General features: G+C 39.3%; 1 protein-coding gene across 13 annotated transcripts in view; it reads right to left on the minus strand.

Annotated features, from left to right (window-relative positions):
* LOC126918437 (uncharacterized) overlaps positions 1–18,741 on the minus strand; it is a 266,330-nt gene that overhangs the window by 156,580 nt on the left and 91,009 nt on the right. For all 13 annotated transcript variants that reach the window (XM_050726334.1, XM_050726326.1, XM_050726332.1 and 10 more), the window contains exons 3-4: positions 10,601–10,762; positions 6,407–6,590 (exon numbers count right to left, since the gene is read on the minus strand). In XM_050726334.1, coding sequence (XP_050582291.1) covers positions 6,407–6,590; positions 10,601–10,762 — 346 coding nt within the window. The remainder of the gene's footprint in view (positions 1–6,406; positions 6,591–10,600; positions 10,763–18,741) is intronic.

Raw genomic sequence — 18,741 nt, forward strand, 5'->3', positions numbered from 1 at the left:
GCGAATGTTAAGGTCGTGTACAATGGAAGATAAGAGCGTGTCTTACCAGAAAGGATTGAGAAAAAGGTAAGTTAAAAGGCGACGAGTAAATAGCGCGGCAGAACTGTAATGAAAAAGCTCGCGCACTAAAATTTAAAAATTAAGCTGCAAGGTGCGGTACGTTGTGTTTTATAATTATATTTCGGGACCTGTAATTACGTTCCTCTAACTGAAAAAAACTAAAATTCTTTCGTGTACTTAAAAGAAAAAAAGCTCTTGGTTAGGGCAATGAAAATTCACCATGTTCGAAATTACGCGACTTTCATAAACGTCCATCAGCGTCATTCACCTTTCGAGTCAACGATATTGAATTAACGAGAAACGGGAAAGCGATTAAAAAATACGAGGACAGCGCGCGAAAGAAAGAAGAACGATGCCGGAAAAGGGGGTAGAAAGGGAGAAGACGATGGTACAGGATCGTGAAAGAAGCAGCCGTGAGCGATTTTCATACAAATTCCCGAGCTACCGGTAATCATAGCAAAATTAAGGTCATCCATCACCCACCGGCCCTATTCTATCTCGCTTCCTTGCTTAACTTTACGGAACTCGCGATCCTAAAAATTCCTTCATAGATCGCGATATATCCAAGGGATACATTAATCTAAGCTATGGTGTCAATTTTTGCGTAAAAATTATATGAATATATGAAAAAATGTCTAATTTCATTAATATAAATAAAATGTGTAATTATTAAACAGAAAACATATTATTAAACAAGTACTCTTTCTGATAAAAAGAAAGATACACGTGTACAATGATATAAAATTTGACGTGGTTTTTAACTGGTTGACGATATATACAATTATAAAATAGTTCCTTTATAAATGATAGATCTCACATATCACGTTTCTCACGTCTGGTCGCAATATGTAAAGGATAAACACAATTAACAATTGTAAACAATGAATCATGAAATAAATTAATGAGAATCATAAATAGTCAATGAGTAATTTTTCTATCCTTCACCTTTTCTTTCCTTCCCAGTTCATCTCGATTTCATTTCATAAAAAGTTTCACTTAAGATACAACTATGAACAAATATTTATAAGATTTCTCGTATAACAGTCACACCAACAGCAACCCGAGCAGATTTATCGAAATTCCATTGAGCGATGTAATTTCATTTCATGTGCTGCTCGGTAGCACCTTTGCAAAATGCGCGGAAAGCTGATGAAGAAAGATCGACACTGAGACGCGGCGCCCTTCGTTTCAAAATGTACGTACGGTGGAGAAAAAGGCTCCAAGGAGGGTAAATATTTGAATATACCATTCGAGTAGTCGTCTTTTTTCTGAAAAGAACACGATTCTTTCCAACCACGTTTGTGTGCACGCGGTAAGTTTCAAAGAAGTAGAAGAGGCGCGTGCTTGGCCAGACGTGTTACAGGTTCTACTTGACAAATTAAACTTGGTTCTTCCTAGTGCTGTGTCTCCTGCGAATACATGGTTTGCGTAACAATATTTGGAGAACTGAAGAATTTTAATCGAAAGAATTGTGTGTAATGAAATTTCAGAATGTTTTATATAACACATACAATGCGGACATAAATGTGTATTTGTATACCATAATATAACGTACAGGGTGGTTGGTAACTGGCGGTTCAAGTGGAAAGGGGGTGATTCTACGCGAAAAAGGAAGTCGAAAATATAGAATAAAAATTTTTCGTTTGAGGCTTTGTTTTCGAGAAAATTGACTTTGAATTTTCGCACCACGCTCTCCTGACTTAACTCCGCTTGACTTTTACTTATGGAGCCATAGTAAATCAATTGTCTATTCTGAAGAAATCGCAAGTTGCGAGCAATTGAAAGAAAAGATTATTGTAGCCTTTCATACTTTAAAACAATCGAATACGTTAGAAAGTGTTTATAGAAATTTAATTAGAAGAGCAGAAGTATGTGTTTGGCAGAATGAGCTACATTTTCACCAATTTTTGTAATAATAAACTTTATGATTACTTCCTATTATTTCATTACGTATTCCTAATTTTCCGTTACGGCAAAAGCAAACTTAAACTGCGATAATATCCATCGAAACAACGATCTACAGTGAGATCCGTTATAGCGAGACCTGATAAAGAGCACGCGTACCGAGCGAAAATTCAAAGTCGATTTTCTCGAAAACAAAGCCTCAAACGAAAAATTGTTATTCTATATTTTCGACTTCTTTTTTCGCGTAGAATCACCCCCTTTCCGCTTGTACCACCAGTTACCAACCACCCTGTATAATTGTAAAATAATACAATTCATAACTATTATCTAAAAGTCGAATTCCATTTGTATTTTACTAAAACTAATCGAACAGGAAAATACAAACATACGCAACCAACTAGGAGTAGAACACCTCCGTGCTCAGTCGGACGAGCGTTAAGTAGCGAAGGTCCGAGCGCGGTCAGACGTCCAACAAATAACTTTTACTTTCAGTTTTACGCCTGTAATTGAGCAACTACCGGAAGAATACGATAGCTGTGGAACTTTACGACCGTTGTAAAATTGTGTGGCACGTCGGGCCATTACATTCTAGCGTAGCCCGTATCCGGACTCGTCCTCGTTTTAGAAAAGTTCATACAGTTTCGAAGTACTTTACTTTCGTCGATGGTTCCTCGCGGGTTATCATAAATTTTCGAACGTACGGGTCACGCTGATACAGTCGACAGGGTATTAACGTGCTCTTGGACGATATCTAGCGTGAGAAATGCCCCGGCGGCGAAGAAACGTCGGTTTCGCAATTTTTCCAAGGACCGCCGTTGCAATTTCTCAAACGGCAACGTTCAAGGAACAGGTAAAAGGCGAACGCGCGAGCGTAACGATATTTCTCGCTTCAAGCCACCGTCGTAGCTCGCTTTCGTTAACGGGCAAACTTCGAGCCGCGCTTTTATATTTTTTACAAGTTCCATTTTCGCTGCGCTTTTAGTTAAAGGAGGACACGCTTGGTGATAAATCGTTTAAGTTTGAAAAATAAAGCGGGCTCGGCCGCGAAAGAAGAATGGTGGTAATGAACAGTCCTGTGAATGCTGAATGCTTGCAGTTCCATGCCATGCAAGAGAACTTCACTGACGGCTTCCAAATGCGCCACGTTTTATAATCGTTTATTAAACAGACCTGTCGTTCTCATTCGTTTTTTTAAAACCGAGGACAAAATACGTTACAACCACCTATACACATGAAAATTTACGAAATTACATATCCAGCAATTCGCTTAATAACAATTAATCGTTTATTATTTAACGAATGATTTATTCATTTCTCGCGCGTGCATCGAGATTTCTATAAATTGTTTCGACATTTATCAAGAGATGAAGCAAAGTCGATAGGTCGAGAAGGTAATTTGTTTGCCGCGATACATCGAAGCCTTACGGCGATGAACGTCAGATTTAAATTATCTACGAGCAGAAACGCGAAAGAAGGTATCGAAAAGCCATAATACGTATTCCATTCTAGCGGCTTATCGAGTTTATCCGGAATTATTGTAGCTGCTACAATGCACCAACGCGAGACTTGTGCGAACGATTATTTTTACCTTTTCCTCCGAGCTCGTTCTCTTGCCCCTGCTGCACTTCGAAACTCTATATATTCATCCTTTGTTAGGAAACGTGATTTTTCTTCTCCTTAAAAAGCATCTCGTCGAGCGTATGAATTCTCGAACGAAGTACAAGCAACAGGGAACAGTGGAACGCCGCGGGAAAAAATCCAGGATATGGAATATCGTTGCCACGACTTTTCCCTCCTCTAAACTTCTTTACGTAACGTAAAAATAATTATAAAACTACAAATGCACGATTGTAGAAACATGAGAATGTATGCTCGATCGTTGGTAACGTCCGGTAAATATTCAAATAGAAAAGTAAAATCAAGCTTACCAAGGAAAGGAATGTTATTTTAAACGTGAAATATTATTAAAAAATAAAGTTTTTCCATGTTTCCGGTTGTTTTAAAAAGATGTCTCCCATAAATCATGTTACAAATCAATCTTCGAAACTGACTGAAAACAATTACGAAAGCAATCGATACGAATTAATCTCGACCTTTTATTTCCACTCCATTACTATGCTAACGTTGTCGAAGCTGATGAACGGAAACCGTTCGAGGGTAAGCGTTTCCGAACGCGACGTGCATTCCCGCTCTAAGCTCCACTTAGACGGCGAAGGGAAGGAAAGAGCGAGCGAAGAGGATGAGTCCCGTCGTAAAATTGTAAGAACTTTCGCGAAGCTTGTCGAAGGCCTCTTCTGCTCTGCTGCGAACTTCCTTCGCTATCCTATTCGAGCACCGGGCGGGAAAGACGCTTTCAGAAACGGTAATTTTTCTTTCCAGACCGCTCGGCCGTTTCTTAAGGTCGCGTTGCTCCATCTACACACGTTGAGAGGAATTTAAGTGTGGCGGCGATGGTAGTCTTCGTAAGAACGGAAGTATGACAAATTGAAACGACCATCGACACGAGCGATCTCCAATCATATCGGCCACTGGAAGCCTTCCCCCTTTCGATCCCTCTTTCGATGATCGGACCGCATCCGTACTTTGGCTTTAAAGGAACATTATTTCTGTGTTATCGATTCGATATTTTTCACCGTGACTTTTGACTGAATCGTAAAATCTTCAAACGATGGGGCGAAATGTTGGTAATGCGACTGATTGGTTTGTTGAATTAGGATATATTTGAGTCTTATAGAAGAAGAAAGTTGTTTCGTATCCTAGCAATTTCTCTTGCGTTATCTTTGAAAAAGTGGAGGTTTAAAAAGAGTTCCAGCGCTAAATAAAATTATTATAAATGTTTTCATAAAACCACTTGATGACATTCGATGATTAATTCCTTTCAAACAATATTATCACTAAGAAAAATCAAACAGGTCTTAACGTTAAAACCTTTGTATTTCACATAATATACTTTTACAGTCGTAATATTAATCGCGTTATAATAATTTACTAAACGAAAAGGGAACACTCCATCTTTGGTATAAATGGCCATTATACCACCTTATTTTACATTTAACGCTCTTTCGTTAATTCGGTGTTAAGTGGCTAGCACACTCTAAATAATGAAGTTTGTACAACACCACGCGTTGTTGACCGCTTTTTCTCTTTTATGTCATTACAGCTTTCGCGTCAAGTGACACGTGTAACGAGAAATGGATTGTTTCATGCATGACAAGTGCCCGAATCAACGAATGTCACGAAACAAGATTTATTGCAATAACAATTTTTAGCAGTGGAAAAATATATTTCGAGCAGGCCATTCGTGCACGTACAAGCGTATCAAAGTACAGGACTTAATTTAATTAAAAACGCGATACAAAAAAGGCAACGAGAGCGATGTGCTTGACAAAAGTGATCAAAAGCACTTGCCGATTAATGCCGAAAAGCTGGGCCAATGTAAGTGAATAGCTTTCAACAGTGTATAGATGCATCGTTCTATCGTTTGCTACAGTTTTGCATTAACGATATAATTATTAACGCCACTGTGACTGGCGTATATCGTTGTAACGTCGTTTCTCTGTATTTTCAGCGAATATATCTGGAAACAAGACAAGCTTGTTGTTCGAATGTTTCCATTTTTATGAGGGTGATGTGTCGCTTTACATGTGTGCATTTAGTGACACAAACATACGCGTCGTGAATATGTCCTATCGACCGTGTAATGACGTATATGTAACAAGATTCTTTTAATAGAGTCTAATTTTTATCTATGTAAACGTGAATGTATTAAGCTACCTTTTGGCATGTCGATAATTACAATTTCAGTGTGATTTGTTGATAATTTATTTCTTTCGGTGATTCTTTACATTTCAAAAGGATGATAAAGCGACATTTATTTATGATTTATTTATGATCATTATACACAATTTATTTACTATATATAATTGAAATTTTAATATAATCTTCGATAAAACAGGCAGCATATTGCAAAAATATCGCAAAGGGTAGGATACGAGAAAGCGATGATAAGCTGACAAAATTAACAAAGAGGAAGGTAAATCAATCGGAATCAATAATTCCCATTCGACGTTGGAATTTCATATCGAATATCTACCTGTACAAATCCTGACACAAAACGAAAACGTTAATCTTGTAACTCAATTAAAGAATAGAACATGAAAACAGTCCAACAGTAATAAATCCTCGTGTTTTATATAAATATGCAAGAATATCACCGAAAGCAACATTCTCTGCCAACATAGATATCGTTTAAACTTCGTAAATTCCAACCTATATCGGTTTATTGGAATTCTAATTTACTTCGATTATCGAGTTCCATCGTGCAGAATTTGTGTTTGACGGCGAAAAATAATGTTTATATTCCAATCTGTATGTAACCGAATGGAAACGGTACTCTAGTGGTTATCCTGAATAATAGCGAAATACTATAAAAATTACTTACGCTGTGCCGTTATGTCGTCCGATGGAGATCAGTCGATAGATCTGCAACTCGACTCGCTGGCCAGTGTCCGGCACAAACCTGTAGGTACACCTTGATGGTCCTTCAAGGGACGGCGACTTTATTTGCCCAAAGCCGCGATCCGATTTGCTGAACAACTGTCTGCTGTCCAACGTTATGTTGCACACTGAAACAGAAACAGAGAAAATTCATAAATCGTCGACGGATAGACGGAGAAAACCAAAAGTCCATTAACCGCAACATTTTGAGGATTAAAAATGGAAGTGAATTATATATCCTGCTTTCAATCGGAAACATTTCCTACATTAATGGACTCATCGGCTGGCAATATTGTCGGCCGTATGAATAATCCAGACCCGATTATACATAATAACGTTACGAATGAAGGTTTATCACGCAATTTAGCGAGTGGTATGTACATAGATGTATAATTGATCATTGAACGCGTGAAATGCTCAGACCGTACGTGATTGTTATGTCTGTTTAATTTAATTTGTGGTTAATTTGGTTGAAGTTGGTTGGGACAAATTTGACCGAGTCAACTTCATCCAATGCTTTCACGATACGTACAGGGGTTTCGTAAGCATTTCTCTTCTTACATCGAAAAAAATCCATTTCAAACACACCTGTTGCACTCGACCGATCGGAAAGCATTCCTTCACAGCCGATCGATGTTAATTAAATGTACGTTGCGTGAGGCATGAGGTAGACGCACAAAAGAACTACTTCTTGCTCTTGTATAGAACATCGAAACTATTTTGAAAATTTTATTTTGAGACGATGCGAGATATTCTATGATGTATATATATACGCATCATATACACGTATAATGTATATTTGTATGTTGTAAATAATATGTATAATAATATATATCATATGTAATTAGTTTGCAGATGTTTGTACGTTTGTAGGGAATTTAAGAGTAAAATAAATGTAGACAATATATATAATAACGTTAGTCTTGCTACAACATTTAATTAGCGAAACGAATTTCTGTTTAGGTTTTTAATTATTTAATTTAATCTATTTAATTTAATTATAATGTATAAAATGAAAGGTATATAAATTTCGATCAATTTTATTCCAATTACATCTATTTTTCATTGTAGGGCTTGAAGTAGGTAAAAAACGTTAATGAATGAATAGCAGTGTAAGTAAAATTAGCCTGCAGTTTAAATTAAATTCTTTTCGTAATGACCCGATATTAAGTTTGAGTTAGAATTTTTATCATATTAACTTCGTAACCCACTTTCGACATTTTCCTCGTAGGAAGGAAGAAAATACTCTTCTCCTGTCCCATTATCAGTTGTCTATATAACCATTGTGTCCAAGCCAATAAATGATTCCAGCATACCCTATTTCTGCAAGTTTTCGTCCAGTCATCGTTTTCTAATACCGAATATCTTCGAATCTAAAGCACGATTCTCTGGCATTCTTGAGAGGAAAAGCGCTTCTTTCACTTTCCTTTTTCTGTTCAAAACTAGTGTTTTCGTCTTTCAACCAAATTCCTCGCAGAAATGAAATTACTTTTCAAGGAAGTCGTATTAAACATTTTTCGGATTAAGACTTTTTAGGTCCACATCACCTAATTTAGTAACCATAATTATTTAATCCTTATCGTCACAGTTAATTAATTTTCTTTCAAATATTACAATTTGACACGTTTCGTCAGCCATTAAGAAACAGAAATAACTTGATGAACAAAAACATGGTGTGGTAAAATTTCAAATTTCGAACCAATAAATATTTCGGGGAAATATTTATTCGATGCATCCTCCCACGCGATATATTTCGCCATTGTCTACAAGGAATCCGGGTCACGTGGAAGCGCAACACCGGAGCGAAAGAAAAGTGCTCCGTCGCTTATAACGATTTTTCTTGCTTACATCGTACTGACGACGCCCGTGGAGACAAGGCGGACCTTCGTCTTTTCCATTCGAGGCGACGCGACGCGACGAACAGTCGCCACACCGGCACGCAATATTATAACTTTCTTGCGTTATCCCAATTGATTCGTAATTTGTCTATCGTGGAATAGCGTAGAAAACGTCGTCTCTTGCGGAAAAAGTCTGTATTTCTTCATTTCGACTAACAGTATTAAGAATGAAAGACGACTTAGTGGTAATTGAACAAAGTATCTTTCCGATAATATTGGATTCCAAAATCGTTTAAGTATTGAACACACGGAATTATTGGAGTATTAATTTTTTAATATTACGAGTGGCATTGCGTAACGAGCTTAGAAATTATCGTATAAATTCCATATATGAAATTTTTGTGATTCGTCTTATTTTTATGCTATATAGCGATACTATACTTTTGATACTGGTTAGAAATAAAAACTTTAAAAGATCCTATATCCTAAAAGCGTTAACGCTTTAGAATCAGAAAGGTATCCCTCGAGTACAGTGAAGGATAAACGATAACAGGTTGGAAATTCCATACAAGTGCCATTATCCATCGAACGAGCCTCCGAATTAATGGAAATATGTTTAAACCGGATCGATAAATCAATTAATCGGAAACTCGTTAGTTAGTCTCGTCGCGCTGGAGCTCCGCTGTCAACTTTTACGAAAATGAGAGAACAGGTTGAAAAATAATCGGCACGCAACGCAAAGAAAAATAAGAGTAAGACGCCATTAATGGTCCCTGGTATGATTAAAAGACGGAGGGGTGTACGTTTCAACCGTGTGTAGAAGAAGGGTTCAAAGGAAAGAAAGGTTTGATGGATGGGATGTGGGGGCAATAACGTCAGATGTAATTAACGTAAGAAGAGAAGGAGTTAGATGGATGAAGAAGGTAGAAAGAACCACTGACGTAATTACTTACCAGAAAGAAAAGCCACGGGACACGGTAGTAATTTCGCTAGCGGGATTTATACTTTACCAAACTGTTCCGTTGGAGGGGCTCGTTCGCAAACATTCCAAAGAAATCCTGTCCCTCTTTTTCACCAGCGTTTCTGACATTTTCTCTAGCGCTACTTCGTGCTGTCTTTTGTGAATTACCGATCGTTTCTCATGTTACAAAAGGATTTCCCATATCCACCAGCGTGACTTTGCAATTCTGTGCTTTTTCTGCTTGGTCCTAGATACAGCTATTACTTATACAACTACTATCCTTGTTAATTCTGCAATCTGTCGCAGCTCCTCTAAAGAGATTTCATCCGATACGTTTTAATTTTGATACGAGCGACAAAATGCGTAATATCTATGGCCAAGAGAACTTAGAATGGCTTAATGACGTGAATCTTGTTTCTAACGTCGATTCCTACTCAAAGACACGCGTCATGTAATTACATTCCTCTAGCGGAGGTGGAAAGTCAATACACGAATCTGACGATTGGAACGGAAAACGGCAGCGGTGTTGCAAACTGCTAGTTGGATCTCTAACGAGTTTAATATCGGAAGAGCTTAATTGGAAGTTACAATTTTAGGACGCTGTCGAATTCAACCCAACTGGAAACCTCGTTTCGGCTGTTTCGTGAGCGCCGGTCGTATTTCAACGTTCGATGAACTGAACAAGTAGACACGAAAGAAACTAGTGTCTTTCTCAATTGATTGGACCGACTTTTCAAATAAACTCATTTTTTAGCGTACTGTCATTACACTATATTAATTTGTATATCTAAGTGCACGTACAAAATGTTCACATTAATAGCTTCCAGTAAGTACGATTCAACTTGAATTTTGTTGTATTCGTATTCGTATTGTTGCAATCGTCTCATTAGTATTCATTTTCATATACTATAACGAAAATTGTAACGATATTAATTTCAAAGTATTCATGTTTTTCGTACTATGCGTACACAGTATTAGAATTAAGAAAACTGTCTAGGACATCGTATTGAATATAAAAATACTGAAACGAAGTCAATTTCAATTTTTCTTAAACATATCTACGATTTACAAGGAAAAATGCTGACAATTAATACCGTGAACGCTTCGTGCACATATAAAAAACCACAAATTCTACATTTGGAGTTTGGAGTTACAGATACAAAGTCTACAAGATTTCAAGTTACTTAAATCCATCAAAAATTACCCCTTTTCGAAGGTACCGTATGAAAAGACCACGGAGCCGATGGTAAATACACGTTTGTCTCTTAACGGGACACAAGGAATATGGAAACTAATGAACTAACGAACATAACTCACGAAGCATAACGATGCTACTTACTGTTAGCGCAGTATTGCTCCAAGCCGCATTGGGCGCATCTATCCGGCGACGCAGCTCCGCAGCTGCATCCTCCGGATGGAACGCAGCACGCACACTCGTTGCTGGACGAATTAAAACTGCACGCGCAGCCGTTTGTCGTTTGTGTCCAAAGGTCCACTTGACCTGAAACCAGACGCGAGAAAGGTTAGAGAAACGGCTTTGCACAGAGAGCTCCGCGCGTCTCTTTGCAAAGGCACGCAATTAAGAAATAGCAAACGCGACGCACTTATTTCACGAGCAAGCTCCCGTTCTAAAATTTGCTGTTAAGAAGCGCATTTCTGAACGATATAGCGTGTTATATAGCGTTAAACACATCTTCGATTTACTACAACGCTGCTTGATATTGATACTGGCACATTATAGGGGAGGCTTTTGAAAATTTACAAAGAAATCATCGTGAGTCGTTTCAACGACATGCTAAGGCTGATTTAACACAAAATGTGTTCCACTTGTAGCGTCACAAAATTATCAAAGACGAGCAAGTGTTATTGTAAAACCGATGTCAGATTAATAGCGAAGTAAATAATAATTTTGTTCTCTGACGCAGAACTGTTGGTATTATAAATATACCATTTCACGCGATAGAAATAGAAACACGATGTAGACTTTCAATAAAAACAAATTTGAAATTTTTTGAGTGCGCCATTATCAATGCCATGCGCCGATAAACGGAAAACTGAATCGATAATGGAATTATATCCACGCGAATAGTCGCGTGACATTTATCTTCAAGAATTGATAAATACGAAATTGTTAGCGCAACGAAAATATTATAAATCGTAAGGTATTTCGACGTAATTGATACATTAACCCGATTATCGGTCTAATTCCAAATATAATATCGAGACAGTCGAATAAATGTGGTTAAAATTGGTGTTTTGAGTCCGACTTTGCGCCAACGCATGTGTGGCGTTCGATGACAAGCATGAAACTATAATATTTATTTTACTGCAATTGCTAGTGTACCGAGTTGGTCCAAACCACCGTCGAACCGACCAGAAAATGTAATTTTTCTCACAAAGTGACGGAATGCATTCTGCTCCCCGCGCTCTTCTCTACGATTGCAATTGCAGTTCAAACGATATTGCCACGGTTCCCTTTGTCAGGTTCATTCGATCCGTTTTCTACCCAACATTCCGATTACGTTTTTTCTGTGGTCGACCGTGACCACCCTTCTTTTTCCACCAGCGTCCCCTACCACCACCCTTTCGCTTGGATTTCGCTTTTTTTTCGAGTCGCTATTACACTGTCGTGTCCCAGGATGCCGATAAATACAAAGCCGGCGAAAAATGGAGCACCAGGAAGAATATAAGTCCCTGGACGAGCGATTGCTCATTGTTTTTGCTGGCTCGAACGCGTCCGTTTCCTTCTTTCTGCTTTTATTACACTTTTCACAGCCGGATCTAGACCTCGCGACGATTAATAAACTGTCGTTCTATCAAGATCACTGGCGTTGCTCTATGAAGCTTGCAAATGTAAATTCTATTGCGAATGGAAACGATTACCGCTAATGATTCGATAATATTACTACTTACACGACTCTATCGTTATTTCATAATGTAAAATGTTGAAAGATCGTAACGTTCAACTTTTGTAACGTTATGGAAATGCGTGTATGTTTTGAAAGGTAAATAATGTTAATATATTCATTAAATGGGAACATTTTGTTGATGTACCACTTTATTATAAAAGAAAAAGACAATTCGCTGAATAGTCCGGTCGAAATGATTGAAGCGTAACACGGTAATTATGCTTCATAAAAACAACGATTTAATAGAATAGGTTTTGCGATAACAAAGTGAGAATCAATATGGTATTTCGCTATATAATTATCCGATGGTCTTTTATTTGCTATCTTTATGTTCTTTGAATGTACCTCTCTATATACCGGATATTATTATTATCGTAAACATACCTCTTTTATACTTGTACTACCAGCACAAATTTACATATAAAATTAAACTGTTCGATCAAATGATTAATCCGTTTCATTTCCGATTTAATTTACCATACATCAAATATCCTACAAACCTTTTAAATTCTATTAACGACATCGATTTCTACCAAATTCTAGTAACAAGATCCATTTGCACTGCATTTACACAAAACTACACGCCTTCCGTTCAACAAATAATCGCAAATTACAACAATCTCATTCTCATAAACGTCAATCTATCGTGACCGTGATCAAGTAGAAAAGTTCCGATCTATTCGACGTCTAATAGAGATTTCCGGTTGATTTTGCAAACGTGGGAATATGTGCGCGTGATTGATTGTCTTGCTCCTCTTTGCTGAAATCGACGAGCAGAAGGATCGACAATGTGAACGAAAGAGACAACGAGCTAACCAGAGGACACGCGAATCGAACGAAGACAGAGTTTCCTAACTGTAAAGTAAAGCAGAGGCAAAGAGGGAGAGAGAAGTAGTGCAGGAAGAAATGTAGATCGGAGCAAAGGTAGGAAAAGAAAAGTAGAACTGTGGAAGAAGACATAAATTCCGTGGCAGTGTAAAAAGAGTGTTAAGAGGAAAAGCTCAGGCACACCCGATATGTCAATATCCCGAGGAAATACGGGACGGTACTTGGTCAGAGGGGCAGTAAAAATAAAGCAAACTTTATTGCTGGTGCCGCCGCCGCCGCCGCCGCCATTAACCACCACCGCCACCATCACCGCCAAACACCATTGAGGCCGCCTCTGAAGATATATTTGAGAAAAACGTCCATGTAGGTAAACGTTTTAGGATTGTGAATATGTTAGGAAGACGATTGGAAAAGGAGCGAGGGTAAGGATTTCGAGGAATTTCACGGTAAAACTGAGAAAGCAAAGGACGAGAGGAAAGGCGAAATAGAAACGGGTCGGACAATTCCAATTGGATTCTTAATCCATCGATTCGGGTTCGATTACGCGGATTTTGTTTAACGTCGATGGCGAATGGGCTAGGAAACTTCCGTGTTTGGCGAAGCAAGTCCAAGGTCGCTAGTAGTGTGATCCCCTTTTTTTTTTAAAAGAGCGGAAGAAAAGAGGTTGAATGGGAACGGAGCAATGTGAAAATCGAATGTCAAGAGCGAATGGGGCCATTAGATAGGAAGAACGAAATCACGGATAAAGGAGGAAATCCTCTGCAAATAAAATGAGAATCAAAGTCCAGTTTCTGTGTCGCTATTCGCTATTTTATCCCCGGGAATCTGTTCTCGCTGGAATTTTTTCTCCGTTCATGAACGTTTCTTCCTTTTTTACTTCGCTGTAGACCATTATGGACCGTCTGTAACCCCATAGCGCGTTCACGGCAACCTACGTCGCGAAACGTATGAATCACGGAACGAGAATGCACGCCGTCGTGGCTACGAGGTCACGGGTCTGCCACTTTTTACGCGGCAATTCGTGTTTTCTTTCAAGTAAGGGAGATTTCTGCTTCGCTTAACCCACCGACGCTCTAAATCCGTGATTTTCAATTTGGGATCGTATTTATTCTCCTTACGTCTGTCCTTCGCTTTACGCTACAGTTTGGAAAGCTTCTACTGTCCATTTCTTAGCAACGTTAACTTCAAAACAAATCTTTCCGCTTAATTTTAAAAACCTTGGAATATTCCGCAATCCTGTAAATAAAACCGAGTCTAATTTAATTTCAATTTATCTAAAATCTGCATAACCCAAACTCCCTCTTCACGCATCTTGCGTCACTCTTGCTGCCTCTTATCCAAATCCACTTTCACACGATGAAATCTATCCTGCCTCCGCCGACTCAAACCATGGAAATTCAAATTCAACGAGTCAATCTTGAGCCATCTAGATCCTGCCTTTAGAGTATGAGACGCGAAAACAGCGTTAGGCTCTCGCGGCGAATTAAATGGCGAGCCTCTCTGCGAAGCGATGGAGGACGACAGCGGCGCGAAAAGATCCACTTAGCGTTCACTTTGCCCGGCATTAAATTCTAATGAACCGGACGCCGGTCAATTTCAGTTAGCCGACTTCCGCTAGATCGTGATATTCCGATCCGACGTGGCGGCCGCCGCGTAATGGCGTCGGATACAGTCGACGACCGGCTGTGGTCAGCCCTTCGCAAGTGTCTAATAATTTTCGTTTAAACGCGTACAAGCCGGCTCTTACGCGCAGCTGGCCTCCTGCGACGCAAGCCAAGCGCATTACCCTGCTAATAGACGAAATGGCGACTGTAGCCGACACAGAGGGGGACAAAGGACGAGATGGAGAGAGGAGGCAGAAAGGTGGTGCTAGATTTTAGAGGATCGTTCGTTATCGCCGATATTAGATGGGGAATTACGTGCTTCGTTTGTACGTAATCGGGATATTCTCGATTTCACGTTGTCCGTGATAGCATTGTCTCTTTGATGAAGAACGATTGCACGACGTAACGAGCGGTCAAACGGAAATTTAAAACGCGATAAATTTCGTCAGGGAACAATCGGGGATTGATGTGCGGCGAGAAAAATCGCGATTCCACGAGTTTCGTACACGCAAACGATATTTTGTATTGGAATTGAGAGCCAATTGCGTTCGTTCCTGGAGACTTAAATCGTCGAATTTTTGGTCGAAGGTAGCAGTGGCCCCATGAAATTTGAACAAAATACAGAGTTCGACGAACGGGAGAAATTTATTGGACAGCAGCTGATACACGCGCGACGTTCTGCATTTTTCACGTTCTCCAGTTTCGGTTGGGCATCGAACATTTTTTTCCACTTCAACCCATCCAGCGCACCACCCCCTCATCGCGCCTCTCGCCTCCTGCTTACGCCATTGGTTCGTCGTTATTAATTTATCAACTTCGATGCAGGAGGAACGCTGCTCGCACTGTTTACTTGTTTCTCTGATATTGATGATGATTCAATTTGTCACGATCCCATTTCCCTGTTTGCTCATACCCGTGCTACCTCCGCACCAACTGACTTGCAGTGGAATTATTTGGTTTGCTGCATCGATTTGTTTGAAAATTTTGGCGACTAAACCAACGAACATATCGATCATTTTCAACGAAATTGCGCTTTCTAACGCATACGTTTCGAAATACCGTTTTTACGCTACAACGAAACTGTTGCCGTTCAACGAATCGTTAGAAATTTGAAAATAATTTATTAACAAGTAGTACAGATAGAAATTATTTGCGACAAATTCTACTATCATTCTACGATCAGTAACGACTAGACGCTCGATAAAAACGTTCGCAGCACTGAGAGTTAAGATTCCCCTATTCTCAGCTGACTTTTTACTTTATCCGCGTTTTACGAAGCGGCCACGAACTTCTACGAAAAAACTCTTCTAGACTCAAACGTATCCATCGTCCTGCGATACCACGGTCGTCAATCGACACGAAATTCTCATCTTGTGCGATGCAACGAATCCCGCTGCCCTCGAATCTATCAACTACCCTTCGTCATCGTCGAAGGGCTCGTTTCCTTCCATCGTTCCTCGCAAATATTCGTCTCGTCATCCTTCTTCTTCCGAGTTCTTCACCGCCGATTGTCACAGCAGCAGCGGATGTCGATTAGTTCGGGCCGCGTTTCGGCTTTATGACGGTTTTATGTCCGGTTACTGTGCTACTTGGAATTTCATCCGCATCTCCATAGATTTGCACTTTAATTGGCTCCGCACTCGCCGCGCCGCCTCCTGTCCGCTCTATGTCTCTGTTCGCGCGCCATAAATATGTATAATGCCGGTACGGTGCACGTGTGCACGCGTTAGTGCGAGCACGCGATAATACGCACGCTAACGGTGCAGCGACGAAGCCGTGCACGTGCAGACGTCGCGAGCCAACTATTTTCCTCGTTAGGCAGTCACGAAACAGGCAACGTTTCGAAACTCATGCGATACGCCGGACGTTGAGTGATAAATGCCCTGCCAAAGTGAATCAGTACCGTTCGCTCGGCGAACGAGCGAGTACAACCGCCACACCCTCCGTGTATCGCTTTGTTCGTAATGATTTAGTGGATCCATTCGAGTGTTAGAATTATCAGCTCGTTGTTCGCCTCGTGGTATCGTTTAGTAGACTGGTTAATTCTTTGCCCGTTCCGGTCCTACGTGATAGATTCCCACGGATTTCGAATTGATAAATGTACTGTTAATTTTCATCAGAAATTACGTGAATTCGTAAAACGGATACTAATTAAATGCAGTAGAGTTACGGAAGAATATTACCGACATGTAGGAAAACGAGAATCGTTCGCGCGTCTTTTACGAATAACTGAAATTATAATATATATAACGGGACGAAAAGAATTTTAATTCCAACTATGTCAACTTCGTGAATCTTCAATTATTATCGAGTCACAGGTAACTCGTAAGAGTTTGGTTAATTTCACAATACTTCATTTCCTCTAATAAAGACCGTCGATTTAAAAATTACGTATCTTAGAATTATCCGAATATATTATTATACCTTACAATTATCTATCGTATATCTTACAATATAAGTTGAAAAATCTTTTACGGGTCTGAGGACTTAACCGTTTTATTCATGAGAAATACCTCCCAGATGCATTTTCATACGACCTCCACTACCATTTTCACGAAGCACCGCTAAAGAAGGAGATTAAGTTTACAAGAAGTCGCTGCGATACGAAGTTTCTCTTAAGAACTTCGCCATATTATTCTTTCCATGAATCTTTCCGATTGACCCAGATTAATCTACGATGTATAAATGGGACAACTTAAGGATATCGATTCGAACGGGAGGACCTTATCGAGGCCTTTCTTTAACGGCACGCTCGTTGATCACTGTCTCGCTGATAGCATAATAGAATTTCGCGCTCGGACGATCCATTGTCGTCCCCAGGATGGATTAGAGACGTTAGTTACAGAATTCTCTGAATCACGCCCCATTAACGCTCCGCGTTATCGAAATATTGCCGCGGCGAGACTAATTTTACCGGCTGCGTTCCTTCGATATAATTTTGGCCTGGTTGCATCTGCTCGCCGTCGATCAAGGAGATTAGTCCATGTGAATCCTTATAGTTATAGAGCAGTATTACCAAATCTGTTCGAGCATTAACAAGATACCGCACTAACGTCAGTGAAAATTAATTCAGGGCAATTTCCGGCGTACTTGCGGTGGAAATTTCCGAGCACTCCCCTTCATCAGCGTACGGGGAAAGCTGTTTAGTAGCTTCTTTGAACAACTAACGATACGGTTCACCCGTTACAGAGTTCCTTATCGGAATTACGTGCCTTTTATTTACTCTAGTGGTTATTTAGCTGGGTGCATTTATCGCGTGATTAATTTCTGTATGATCAAGATTTATAACGGGACTTGTCTAGACGTTCACGTAATATTTACGCAAATATGATTAATAAAAGGGAACATATAATTATTAGTTGAGTCTAAAAAATAAAAGATATTAGTAAATCAATTCTTCGATTAAAATAGTTAGCGCTAATTATTACAATAGGATCCATTTTCATGAATTTCAATAAACACGAAGATCGATAAATCTAATCCAAAGTTAATCTAACTCTTATCCGAACATCGATAGATTTAATCCAAACCAAATCTTAAATCTAACGTGCTCTGAATTATTAAATTGGTTCGTATTTGGCAAACAGTAACCAAATTAGAAAAAGCTCCACGATATTATAATGATATAAGAGATTTTGAATAAATTAAATATAATAAACTTTGCATATAAATTATAACTATTCGTAAAACACACGTGGCAATACATCTCTTCCTTCGTTACATCCTGAAGCGCGTTTCATCGTCATTAAAATCGTGTCTGTGATTCGTCTATTGGCAACAGCGGATAAACGAGCTTCCAATATCGAAGTTACAGGCCTTTTGATTAATCGTCTTCGGCGAAACGAGGCGCACGACCCACTCCAATTATCATCATTAGTCGCGAGAAACAACTATTGCCAAGGCGGAGCCGAGGTTGAACCCTTATAACTGTCCAAACTGACATGGACAAGTTATCATAATCGGCTTTGGCTCAATGCCGAATATCCATAGAACCAGAAATCCGATTTCGATCTCTTCCTGCTGTAATCTGCGCAAAAATCTTGTTATACCGCTTTCCATGTAACTAGGTGCGGCAGCTTAATACTAAATCATTCATATTCAGCATAACGATTAAGGTCATTTCATTGCATATAATAAAG

This window comes from Bombus affinis, chromosome 7 (genome assembly GCF_024516045.1).
Source record: "Bombus affinis isolate iyBomAffi1 chromosome 7, iyBomAffi1.2, whole genome shotgun sequence".
NCBI lineage: Eukaryota > Metazoa > Arthropoda > Insecta > Hymenoptera > Apidae > Bombus > Bombus affinis.